General features: G+C 37.1%; 2 protein-coding genes across 3 annotated transcripts in view; one reads left to right on the top strand and one right to left on the bottom strand.

Moving 5' to 3' along the window:
* The window catches only part of maneal (mannosidase endo-alpha like), a 262891-nt gene extending 257157 nt beyond the window's left edge, over positions 1 to 5734 (bottom strand). For both annotated transcript variants that reach the window (XR_013821949.1, XM_079878081.1), the window contains exons 1-2: positions 4634 to 5734; positions 4360 to 4469 (exon numbers count right to left, since the gene is read on the bottom strand). Coding sequence is in view for 1 of the 2 variants with exons in the window: in XM_079878081.1 (XP_079734207.1) it covers positions 4360 to 4469; positions 4634 to 5138 (615 nt within the window). In the remaining variant the exon portion in view is untranslated. The remainder of the gene's footprint in view (positions 1 to 4359; positions 4470 to 4633) is intronic.
* Positions 5735 to 8958: 3224 nt separating this feature from the next.
* LOC307162634 (cAMP-dependent protein kinase inhibitor beta-like) overlaps positions 8959 to 14170 on the top strand; it is a 67889-nt gene continuing 62677 nt past the window's right edge. The window contains exon 1 of the mRNA XM_079878097.1: positions 8959 to 9055. The gene's annotated coding sequence lies outside the window, so the exon portion shown is untranslated. The remainder of the gene's footprint in view (positions 9056 to 14170) is intronic.

Genomic DNA, 14170 nt, shown 5'->3' with positions numbered 1-14170 from the left:
GCTGTCTCTAGATCTGACTCTGACGGAGGCATCAGAAGGAACAAAGCAGAAACCTTTCTTCTATCTGGTAAGAGAAACCAGTAGAGAGTTATGTGAAACTTTACTAGGCTCATCAACAGAGGGCAGGACTGTACAGCTATTAATAAAAGCTTTTGATCAACACTGCAACCCTAAACTGAACGAAATCGCTAAGAGATATTGTTTCTTTATGAGAGATCAAGGGACTGATAAAGGATTTGACATATGTTACCAAACTGAAAATGAAAATTGCGGCACAAATAGTCCAAGCCTGAGAGAGAGGTTGCTGAGAGAGGAAAAAATTAAGGCTGCAGAAATGTGTCCAAATTTGCAGGGATACCGAGTTGTGCAGAGAAAACAGCAAAACAATTGAAGGATTCAAATTTAAGAATATGTTTTAAGATACTTCCTTACATCACATGAAAAACTAAGGTGAATTACACTGTATTGGGCATTCAAGGTGAACATGATGGCATCAATTTACTGATCAGAAGTCCGCTGTCTAAACATTGTAATAGGTTTTGTTAGTCTTTGATCTTCCTACTGAGAGTTGAACTATGTGTGAATGTTCTTAGTTCTCGTGACCATGTGTTGTTTAAACAATTTGGGGGGTACCATTATCTCAGTTGGGGGCAATTGCCTCTATTGTCTTTAGATGATTAGATTTAGTGGTTACCTCTAAGGCTGTGTGTAAGGTCAGCACCTTTAAGGACAGCCCACTGAAATGCCTATAAGATTACTTGTAAAGTTACATTAGTCAGACTTGGAAGAACACTACAGACGAGACACAGCGAAGATCACTTCTGCTTATCCCAACGTCTCCTGGTCTTGCGTTGATGAAAGAAAAAGTTTACAACACAATAGAGGGAAGATTCAGTAGAGGAAATTCATGCTTTGCAGATGAATTCACAGACAGACACATAAAACAGTGAAGGATGACGTACGAAAAGTTGTCGTTACTAGCAAATTCTGTGGAAAGACTGACAAAAAAGATTAAACGAAAATGTTCAGCTTATGGGAAAACATGTAGGAAATGTGGAAAAGCCAATAATTTCGCTGCTCAGCGCAAGTTGAAATGAGCGCATGGAAAATGTGTGAATAATGTTACGGAAACAGAGAGTGAGTTGTATGAGGACGTTTGGAGCATCACAACTGAGTCTGTGAACAAAGTCACAAAGAGCATGGACGGACAGCCGAATCAACTGTTTGCTGCTATGCTGCTCGGAAACAACTTGATCAAATCCAGTTGGACTGTGGGGCAACGTGCAACATCATACCCATAAATCTGGTAAATCCAGACGTTCAAGTAGAGAAAACAGACCAGGTACTTGTGATGTACAACAAAAGTACACTGAAACCAGTAGGCAAATGCCAGTTGAAATTGAGAAATCCACCTAACAAAAAGCTGTACAGACTGGAGTTTATGGTCATTGATGCACACTCTGCAGTACTGTTACAGGGAAGCAAAGCAGTCCAGGGCATGAAACTAGTTAAAATACAGTCTGAGAATATCCTGGAGGTGGATAATGTTGTAACAAAGATAGACAGAGATGATACAGTCGGACAATAGAAACAGATAATGAGTGAGTTCACAGATGTCATGTAAGCGATTCACGGTGTCGTGTAATCGGCTCCTAAATTAATAACTAATGATTTTTACAAGTGAATCAATCAAAAAACGTACTTTAGCTGGACAATAACTTTTTTCTAGAGCGGCTGTACAACCAAAACAATCTCTGTTCCATTAATATCCTATTATCACTGTAAAGCTGCTTTGAAACAATCTGTATTGTTCAAAGCACTATATAAATTAAGGTGACTTGACTTGTCTTGACAGATGTTTTCACAGGTGATTGTTGTCTGCCAGGCCACTACAAGATAGAGATTGAACTTGGGGTGGAGCCAGTGAAACTCCCTAAGCAGAGAGTACCAGTGGTGGGGACATCTGGAGGAGAACTGAGCTGAACAATCTCCAAGAATGAGGTATAATCGTACCTGTAGAACAAAGCACCGACTGAATAAGCAGTCTTGTTGTTGCAAAGAAACCCAGCGGCAAGTTGAGTATCTGCATAGACCCCTGACCATTGAACAAAGCTTTAAAAAGGAGTCACTTCCCTCTGCCCACAATCAAGGACATCTTGCCTGAGCTGTCAAAAGCAAGAGTATTCACAGTCTGTGATGTAAAAAATTGTTTCTGGCATGTTCCCTTCAAGATATCTCACCACGTTTGCAACACCTTATGAGAGATACAGGTGGCTGAGAATGCCTATAGAAATAAGCCCAGCACCTGAGGTTTTCCAGAGAATGCTGACCCAGGCGTTAGAAGGACCTCAGGTCGTACACAATCACAGACGATGTGCTGATAGCAGGGGAAGGAGAAACAATGAAAAATGGCAAAGAAGGACTATGATCAAAACAGTTATTTCTACAATGTGGTGCATCTGAGACAGGCCTTAGTGCAGCATTGTTGCAGGGTGGAGAACCAGTAGATTTTGGTAGCCGTGCGTTCAGTATCAGTGAAAACAGAGATAGAGAGTGTGAACATGATTCAATACCTCCCAATTTCTGATAAGAGAATAAAAGTAATCAGAGGTGAGACAGAAAAAAATGGCACACTTCAGACACTGATAAAGACAAACAGAGAAGGAAGGCCAACAAACAAAAGAAACATACCAAGCGAAATAGTTCACTACTACTCAATCCAGGATGAACTGTGCAGGATTGTGTTCAAAGGTGAAAGTGCTGTGATACCAGATTCACTCAGAAGTGACATGTTACACCGAGTTCACTCTGCACACATTGGTATAAAAAGATGTTTGAGGAGAGCAAGGGAAAGCCTCTATTGACCAGATATGAATGTGCAGATAAAGAGATACATTGAGAAGTGTGATCCGTGTTGATCGCTGGAAATTAAACAACAGAAAGAACCGCTCCGCCCACATGGACTACCTGAACGACCGTGGTCTTAGGTGGGCACAGATCTGTTTGTATCAAACAATCGTGACTAATTGATCACTGTGGATTATTTCTCAAATTTCTGGGAGGTTGATTACTTGTCAGACACAAAGTCTTCCAAGGTGATTAACAAGCTGAAAGCCCATTTTGCCAGGCAAGGCACACCTGACAGAATTCCAACAGTTCAGTAAACGTTGTGAGGTTCAGCATAAAACATCATCACCTACCCACCCGAAAAGTAATGGAAAGGCAAAGTCTGTTGTCAAGACAGCAAAGCGCCTGATGCAGAGAGCCAAGATGTCAGGACGGGATCCATACCTGGCAATCTTAGATCACAGAAACACTCTGTTGCAGGGGCTGAATGCAAGCCCTGCTCAGAGACTGTTAAGCCGGAGGACACACACACTCCTCCCAATACACATCAATCTGTTGACACCAAAAGTGGTAGACACAAGACAAGGACTGTAGAAACTTACTACAACAGACACGCAAAAGACATGAACATTCTGAAACCAGGTGATCAAGTGAGAGTACAACCAACATAGTCACAAAAGGTTTGGCAGCAAAAAAACAGTCCTGGAACCTGTCAACAAACATTCATACACGGTTGAACTGGACAGGAGGAACAGAAGGTACATCTGACACACTGGTCATCAAGTGTTCATATATAGAAATAAATATTCAAGGTCATACTTGTGAAAAAAAGGAAGGATGTAACAATGTGACTGTTATCTAACTCATGTTGTAGCACGGACCCTTTTGTATGTGGCACCTTGAGAGTTGAATGCTGTTCAGTAAATGTTGAGTCACGGGCATATGGCGTCAGTCGGAGTTATTTATTTATTCACTCTGGAGAAAGAACAAGAGTGAGACAGGTTCTAGTAAAGAGTGAACCCAAGTTTGAATGCCCTTTAAAGTAACTATTTTCATTAACAGTAGGCCTATTATTTGTCTGGATGGCTCAGCAGTATCAATATGAACAATTTTCATATGAAATGACAGGTCATATCACCATATTTTGCCAAGTCTAAAATAAAAACATTCAAAATAAAATGATTACTTTTGTCTGTTTACTTGCATGTTATGCGATTATTAACTGACATTAGAGAACCATGAACATGCAGATGTGTTGTTAAATTATATAAATAATACATGAAATCTGTAAAAAAAAAAAATGTACATCTAAGGAGTTCAAGGCAGCTAACAAAAATGTTTAGGAACACATGCTCTAAGGTACTAATTTGCAATTTTTTAGGGGAAGATAAGGTACAAAGTTGTCCCTCTAAGGATACAAGCTGTACAGTGTTTAAAAAAATGCATAAGAATGAAAATTCATAAACAGTGTTTGTGTAAGCAGGTATATTTTATGGATCTCTCACCAGTTACCTTGATACTGTGTCTATGGGCAGCGTCCATTACAGCTGGCACTAGATCCTCTGAGGGTTTGCCATTTTCATCTGCCATGTCAGGCGGGTACCAGGACAGGACCACCACACCTGGCATCAAAAGTGGAAATGCATTGCTCTACAAGCAACATTACGTCTATTTTAGTCTTTTAAAGATAAACAACCATCCACATTGCACTATAATAGTCAAAGAAAAACAAATATTATAAATGTTAAATAATATAAATGAGCAAATTGTATCTTGGCTGTAAAACCTGTGGCCGCAGCTTCGATTTGCGCCATGTGAGATTCAATGACATCTGGATCTCTGGAGCTGTAGGGTCCCAGTTCAGGGTAATAACTGGACGCAATGTCATCTGGAGGATTGTGTCGTCCTTTCGGGTGACTGGCAGCTATTTTGGGGTCCCAGTGTGGTACCAGTACATGGTCCCAATGTATATAACTAGCATCCATCTGTGGCGAGCCATACCATAAATAATAGAAGATGTGAATGTCATAGAATATGCTGTGGTCAGGACCAGAGTTGGAGAACACTATCTTAGTGTCACTCCCCCCACCACCATTTTGACCTGCTGATTCAACTACATTATTGCGTCTCTGGTCTAATCGCTCTCCAACCAAAGGCATCAACTCCATTCCTGGAGCAAGATCCGAAAAACCATCAGTGGGTTTGAGGGTTCGCAGGCCCATCATAGTACCAAAAATGAACAAAGTGAACAATAAAAGAGCCACGCACGCTTTTCTGCGTAACCTGTTCATGGTCGCTGTCCGTGGTGCTAGAGAAGATAGTTCAAAAAAGAGGTTAATATGGTCGAGGCCTCCAAAAGTAGGTTGTCAAATTCTTGTGTTCCATCTCCAATTCCAGTTTGCTCTCATGTCTATCAGACTTGCATTTGGCACTCCGGGTTGGTCGCTTAGTCCTCGGCTCGTCAAGAAGCCATTATCTTTATCTCATTAGCAAATTATAAAGATTTGGGAAAAAAATAGCTAAGATTAATTTCTAAAAATGCAACGAGGATATTAAGATGACAAATTAACCAACCCACATTATTTATTACGGCATTTTTATAACCTAACAGCACTATTACTAAATCAACAATGCACAACGAACGCGCCCGTTTGAATTCGACGCAAAAGCTTCCATTTATCATCACATGCACCGTTTTGCTTCCCACACGCAAACTGAACGCTGTCCTCTCTCTCTCGTGTCCTCCCAAGAGTGGATCTTTTATTCTAATCCTTCTGCGCGGTTTAAAACACTTTCACGCCAAATGCACTGGCTTTGTGAAAACATCGGCTGATTTCTGTGAGCCAGTCGCCACTGTGCAGCTCATGATAAACCATCTCTTGTTACTGGAAGGTGGAGTCTCGTGGGTTTGTCACCATGCACGCATGCTCAAACAAGAACACAGGCTGTGTTCACAATGGCATGATGCTTACTGCATACTGAGCAGTAAACTATGTACTGAAAACAGCATACTATTAAAGTAGTATGTAAAACAGTACGTATTAGCCTATGCAATGATATGCATTTTTAAACAGTACACTGTTACCACTTTATGTTTAATTCTGGCTATCATCTCTAATAAATATGATAATTTGACCTTTTTATTCAAATTTTGAGAGAAAACTTGTGCAAGTCATACACTAAATACTATTTTCAAACAGTATTTGAAACAGAATACTATAATTATGCATTTCAAACATTGCTATCACATGACGTACACTGCTGTCATTCAGTCAGATTAGTCGGAACCATTCGTTTTATATAGCCTCTTTGCAGTTTTATCCTATTTAGAATGATAGAAATTATAATAAATAGCAAAATATTTAATTTGGGCCATGTGATGCTACAAACCATTGTTTTGCGGTTAGGCATTTTGGACAAAGACACTTGATTTTACACGAAATAGTCCTATGTAATATCCTAGTTGACCTCCACCCCCAGTCTCCCTCACTCAGTCCCGCCATAGATATCTCCTCGGTAGGTGTCATCATTGAAGTTCCACAAGTCTATTGCAGTCAATGGCAGAGAAGGTGAATCTTAATTTCTGAAGTCAGAAGTCCTCCCCCACGTCCACAGCCCCGCCCCCATATGTGAAATCCCCGCCCCTATATGACGTTCTGCCCCACACATGAAAAGCTCACAGACAATAAATTTAGTGCAGATTAAAGAATCATATTTGTTATCATCACACTAACGAAAATATTCCTTTCGCAACAACTGATTCGGACTCATCCATCATCCCAATAATTCGTAGTTTTTGAGTTCATGAGATTCTCAATCCCAACAAGTTTCAGTCCATCAAGCACTTCTTCCCAGTTGAAACGTTTAAATATACTGTTTGATTTCATGTAATATAGGCCTACTGCGCCGACATCTAGTGGATGATAATGCAATAAACGGCTCTTTGTGAGTAAAGGCCTATCTGGCGCTCCAGTTTAGTCAGAATGTAGGCTAGATACCAGTAGATACCATGTTTTCTCAAAACGTAATACAATCTTGAGCTCATAATATAATAACAATTTGTATATTATGAGACATTTATTACGTGTGAGTCATATATCCCGTTATCTGCTTCAGCCAATAGCAGCACTGAGTGCAATGTAAGATATCTGGTCAAATATTGCGCTGCAAAACATTACAGCTTTAAATTGTTAATGCTGGCGAATTACTATTGTATAAGTGCTGATATTATAATCCAAGTTACAGCAAAACAAAGTCTGTGCATGTACATCAGAGGGTATGATGAAAAATACAGTTCAACTTACAATTGTGTACAGTGGTTATAAATACTCTAAACAACCCCATTCAAACAGTTTACAACCTATGCAATGCCACTGAAAAAATAACTTCAGACATAACTATGACACTTTTAATTTAGTACATAAATCTTAAAATGTATTTCTGGAATAAAATGACAAAAAATATTAGAGCATTACATGATCACAAAATTTTAATTAAACTGTTGTGTTCATAATGTAGCTTAATTAGCCTACTTTACTTTTAATGTCACAACTTATTTAACATAATTACATTTTGTGCTCAAATTTATTACATTGAAAGATAATTATTATATTGGAAAGGTCGTTTCACTTATACATTATATGCTGGTATTACCTTATGAACTCTGATTACATTATACTTTGCTACAGTGTGTTCATAATGTAATACATTTATCATACAATAACCTTTTACATTATGTGAAAAATTATTGCATTGGACAGTCATTATTATATTATGAGCGCAAGATTTTATTACATTTAGCAAAAATTATTACATAAATAATCGAATACCTATTACATTATGCCGTTATTACATTATGTTTTGTTATTACCTGCTACAGTCTTTATGCAATATTGTATAATCATGCAAGAATTCATAACTATGGCTATTAAACTAGTAGCCATGATTCAGCACTCCTAAATGAGTGTTTTAAAAATATTAGTGATAGTTGTAGCCTAACAGTTTTGTTGTTGTTGTTGTTGTTGTTGTTGTTGTTTTTAACAACAGTAAGTAACAAATTGCTGTTGCTTTGAGATATACCAAAACGGTGTACATGAATATTCAGTACAAATAGTGTTGGTGTTACAACCTACCCTGCTACCTAGGTGAAAACATGGATATCAATTTAAAATACATGCATTAATATATGCATTTATTTTGTTTGTTTGTACAAGCAAAAATGAAAAAAAAAAAAAAAATGCTAAACTACAGGAACAGCTTCCCCTAGAATTTTTTTTTTCTTCTTTTTTTTCCATCACTGGAAACATTGTCATTCCTGAATAATAACAATCTATACAACTTTTTTTTTCTTCAATGTATAAAACTAGATTTATATAATGACAAAGCATATGAAATATCCAATAGCCATAAACTCCTAAGCATTAAAATACATAAAAAAATACTCTAAAATACGATGTACTCCATTCTTTCCTTATAAATTGATTAAATAAAATAATAATTATAAAAAATAAAAACTAGATCTGAATACCTATTGGTACCAAGACAAATACAATTGAGAAGACCCAACAAGCTAAGGTAACTGAAAAGTTTATATAAGCCAATTTAAAAAACTATATTTCATTTAGTTTAACTTATGTGAATCTACTAAATATAGCAGCTAACTGACAATAGCTAGCATATGTGTGCTAACATAATTAGCAAAGAGTTAGTATAGCCTACTTTGCTAGTCAAATACTAATTTCTTTTTATAAAAAAATAAAACCTTAATTAGTAGCTGGAAATGTTAGACAAAATTGACTGTTGGATTTATTTAGGTATTTATTAAGGTAGTAGCCTAGTTATTTATTGCCATATTTACAAAACCACTGAATAATTTTTTTAGAGTGTGATGTCAAGGGTTGAACTCTTGTTGGCAATAAACTCAAAATATAACACATTTTGATGTGTACTCGGATTGGAAGGGTTAAGTTTCATTTTACTCATGGAGGTGGAGCACTGAGCAAATAAACCAATCTGTTTTGATTCTGTCCTCCCCCTCAGTGTGGTGAAGATGGTACAGTCTGTTTCTAAATGCTCTGTGAACTGTTCAAGAGGCTGAATGCCACACACAGACTGTCTGAAGATGCCCTGATACACACCTGTTCTGTTCAAGAGAAACATGATAAACGCAGAAATGAAAACCATCTTACTGTAGGGCTGCTCATTATTGGTAAGTAAAGCTTTTCTAAAATATTCTAAAATATTAAATCTAAAACATTAAATTGTTAATATTAGATGAGCATTTAACTAATCAGTTTTCTCTTTCTTTAAACATTATATATATATATATATATATATATATATATATATATATATATATATATATATATATATATATATATATATATTCTTATTATTTTGTTCAAATCCAAAAAAAAAAAAAAAAAATATATATATATATATACACTGTGTATATATATATATATATATATTTTTTTTTTTTTTTTTTTTTGATTTGAACATAAACAATCATCTGTGTGAAGACGTTGAATATTACAGCAGTTTTAAATCCAGGTAACATTTGCTTATTAGTACAGATCCGAAGTGAATGACTGTGAAAATCACCTTTAAAAAAATGGTAATTCTTTTTATTTTATTTTTTTATTTTATTTGATGTTGTACAATAATTCTGCAGAGGCCATTTAAGACTAATGTAATAGGTAAATCTACATATTATTGTTTTGACTAAAGGCCAGTCTTCAATCAGAATTCTGCCAAAGGTAAGTCTGCTCAGAGGACATTATCAGTAATATTATATATTAAAAATTAATTATCTGGAAATTGATACATCAATTCAGAACTCTAACAAGTAGCAATAAAATTATGTATTTGGCCTAAACTGGCATTAGTTTCCTTCCCCCATGCATTGGCTTGGCTGCTTTATTGAAATGTCATGACCCAAATGGCAGGTTGCTTGAGAATGTATTTTTTTTTTATCCTTCAAACTGAGTTGGAACTGTGGAAATTTTGAACTGAGATGGAATAACAATGGAATGATAATAAGTAAATATAAAGTATAAGTCATAACACAAGTAGGAAAAAAAGTGCTGATAAAAAACTATACCACTGTAAAGTGACACAAGAGAGAATAAAGAAGGTGCACTTTTTTTTTGCATGTCTATTGCAAACATTAATACAGTATTCACATATTTATCTGCTTCTTACGGAAGTCTTTTAGAAATCTATACGCATCCCATAACTGTGTTAATTAGTGTCAAGTACAAAGAGTGCTGATGTTACAACCTACCTCACAACTTCAGTAACCAAGAGGTTGTTGGACACTTATGGCCGGTTTCACAGACAAAGTTTAAGCTAGTCCCAGACTAAAATGCATGTTTGGGCTGTTTTAAATAAAAGCAACTTGCACTGGCATATCTTAAAACATGTCACTGCCATTATTTTGTCTCAAGATGCACACCAGTAATGTTTTTTTTTTTCTGAGGGATGTTTAAAAAAGCTACTGAAATGTCCTATTTTAACTAAGGCCTAATCCTGGCTTAATCTAAGCCTTGTCTGTGAAACCAGGCCTTAGTGATTTCCCCGCTGTAGCTCAGTTCTAATTGACTAAACTGATGGTGTTATAACACTCCCTGGAACCTCCTTCTCAATGTGAGTTGTACTGCGGAATGTAAACAATAATTGGTAACACTTTATTTTACAGTGTCTGTCCTAGTTGCATATGTTACATGTATACCAGAGTAATAACAGTAAATTATGCATAATTGCATGCAACTAACCCTCAAACAAATCCTAATCCTACCCTAACCCTACATGTAGTTGCTTAATATTTCTCAGTACTTTAAATTACAGCAGTAACCATTTAGAATATCTCTCCGTGTCCAGCAGATTCAGAGAACCACTCAGACAAGCCTTCTCTGAGCTGCTGTTCTCCCATGGGAGACATCTCATTCCAGAATGATCTCTTTAACCAAATGAGTCACTGCAGAGCAAAATAAGTATCTCCTCATATGCATGTGTTCAGTCTTGTCTCTTTACGCCCTGCATGGTGTTCTAGGACATGCAGCTGTTATCCTGTTCACTGGAGAGAAGAGCAAGGGATGCATAAATGTGCTCTTCGTACTTTTGATTCCCAGCAACATGTGGTTGTTGTGTAAGATGTCTCAGTGTGGTATTCTGGGTAATTCAACACAGTCAGCCCACGCTTTTCCTTGCTTTGTAAGATGCCTTACACTCCGTGTTTACTGCCTCTTTGTGTTCACCTTGACAAGACACTTAACCATCTTTCAGGCCTTCAGCCTTCCTTCAATCTGAAGACACTTTATAAGAGAGAACAGCTGGTTATAAATGGCTTTTTGTTAACAGTGCGCAACAAACATATTAAACAATCTAGATTTTTAAATTGTGAGTTATTTGCCTGTGAAAACGTTGCTGCCACAATGGTTATCTGGGCATGGTTGCAGGAGTTGGTTACTTGGAGGTTATATACTGGCCAAGAGTCCTTCAAGGCTCATATGCTATTCTGTTATCTAGATTTGTCCCTTCAGTGTAAGTCTACTTTTTCCACTCATTTTATCATCAGCAAGAAAAAAATTGCCTGATTGTTTAGAAATGTATGGAGCTCCACACATGACAAGTCGGGGAAAAAAGACAAGATGGCCACGGATTAAGAATTTTGTTCCTGCAACTTATTAATTCATTCCTCAATTATATGTAATTTGTTGCCACTATCTAATTAAATTATAACAAGGGAACAAAATAGTAAAACTTTGGACACAAGTTAACTAAAACGAGGAAATTAATTAATGAAACATGGCCACAAATTTATAAATTGTGGGAATTAATTCTTAATTCATGGCTGCGATGTCTATTTTTTGCACGTCATGTGCAGGGCTTCATAGAAAAGTAAGAGAAGTCGCACAGTTTGAGGTATGATTCTTGTTCATAGCTCGTCCTTCGGATGAGACGTAAAACCGAGGTCCTGACTCTCATTAAAAATCCCATGGCACTTCTCGTAAAAGAGTGGGTGTAACCCCGGTGCCCTGGCCACATTCAAACCATTGGCCCTTGCCAATCATGGCCTCCTAAAAATCCCCATCCCCTGAATCACTCTCTCTCCTCTCCACCTGTAGCTGGTATGTGGTGAGCGCAATGGTGCCGTTGTACTTTGGCTGCATCATCCAAGTAGATACTGCAACACTGGTGGTGGTTGAGGAGAGATTTCCTGATATGATTGTAAAGCGCTTTGGGTGTACAGTAGTACATATGAAAGCGCTATATAAATGCTTGCTTGCTTGCTTGCTTAACTCGTCCGTTCGTTCGTTCGTTCGTTCATTCATTCATTCATTCATTGCGGACCTGAGTAATATTTAGGATAAAACATAATGATAAATGTTTTTTGTTTTGTTTTGCCTGATAAGTTCAATCACTAGTCTTCTAACATTTTCTAATCATGATGAAGTAAATTTGAGCACAAATTCTGCACACTTGTGCTGGGAGAAAAAAATCTATTCACCTTACTATCGCAATTTTTTGTATACGATTTAAATTATTATAATTTCTTTTTTTTCAGAATCGATATTCATTCAAATCAAATTTCTTTATTTTAGTCCTTGCTTATAGACAAGGTGGACAGAAGTTTCCCACTTTTGTTATAACAGAGGGCGAATTGTGTCGTTATCTACGCATCACGTGACGTAATATCGCTTTCAAGCGGACGCAAGAAAGCGATGTGAGACTACCCAAAGAAAGCAAAACACATCCCAAAGTCAATTACAATCAATTGCAGTGTTTCCCATACATTGATTTATTTGTGACGGCCGGCCACAATATCAACATTGACCACCACAAATAGATTTAAACTTTTCCAGAAACGGTTCCGGTGGGATGTGTGGGAGATTCACTGTATCCTTTAGCAATGTCTCACTTCATAAATATTAATATAGTAATGAATGCACTGAAAGCCCTCGTGCTACTCATTTCCGTTTTGTGTCAGAAATCAATGCTGAGAGAGACAGAGTAAGAGAGTAGAGCGGCATGATTAATCTTTAAAATATTGTGATCTCGATTCAAACATCCATATGCGATCTTATTCCTAAATGACAACAATTCGTCTATTAAACCTTTGACAAAATCATATTGCAACATTCAAATCTGTGTTGGCGCTACTGCTGATCCAGAGAGAGCAGTTGTCATTATTTTAACCTCATGATTATTTTTGATACAATAGTTCAAATTATCATAGAAGTACTTGGATAAAAGTGTATAGCCTAGTTCAAATAAACACTGATGTCTACGGTAGCGATCAAAATAGTTATCACCTTTTGAAAATGGTGCTACAAATAACAACTGAATATTTTATATTGTTAATATTGACAAATGACTGTTAAAAAGTGTGTTTGTCATTGAATCATTTATTCAAGAGAATGTAGTTGTAACGGATCCACAATTGGAGGCATTTTACAATCCATTTGCTGGAGTTTATTAAACAAATCAGCAAGTCCAGGACAATCAAACCAAAATGTTAAACGGGAAATCGTAATCAAAGTCCAGGCAGAATTCAAGAAATTCAAATAGGCAGTCCAATAGCAAACAAATCCAAAAACAGTAATCCAGAGAAAAGAGAGGGTCATGCACATGAAACAAGATACTTGAAATAGAAACACTTGGTATGCAGATGAACTGGCAGTACTTCGTAAAGATTGCTGCTGAGAGCATGGTCAGAGAATGTCTAATATGGCGAGAAGTTTCACTCTCAGTACACTTCCGGCTTCTGAACTGGTTGCAGTTCCTCTCTGATTCCATATGAGGGCGCTCACAGGACGAGTGCAGAATGAATGGAGGTCTATGGCGCTATACCCATATATATCATATAAAGGCTAGATGTCTCGTCCGCGCTGCTGGCCAATGGAGCTCGACATCCGCACACGGCGGCCATCTTACGACAGGGTGCTCGCTCACTCATAACATGGTGCAGGTACTTTTAAATAACCATAACTTGCTCAATTTTCTACCGATTTTCAAACGGTTTGGTTTGTTATAAACGTCAGAGATGTAGCTATTATACTGCATACATATGAATAATTATGTTCAAAATGTTTAAGCATTCAGAATTATAGCCACGTTAATAACGTTTGTAAGAAACCAACCCGTTTGTAAATCTGTCCAGATTTCAGCGAGATAAGAGGATTTGTGTGCGTGCTGCTCACTCACCTTAATTCACAGAGCCCTGTCCTAAGATGGCCGCCGGTGATGCCGGAAGTGACTCCGCCTTAAGACATCTAGCCTTTATATGATATCTATGGCTATACCAATAAAAATCCACTTT

The sequence above is a fragment of the Squalius cephalus genome (genome assembly GCF_949319135.1).
Source record: "Squalius cephalus genome assembly, chromosome: 8".
Classification (NCBI taxonomy): domain Eukaryota; kingdom Metazoa; phylum Chordata; class Actinopteri; order Cypriniformes; family Leuciscidae; genus Squalius; species Squalius cephalus.
Note: the sequence above shows the minus strand (reverse complement) of the source record. Positions and strands in the feature narration are given on the sequence as shown.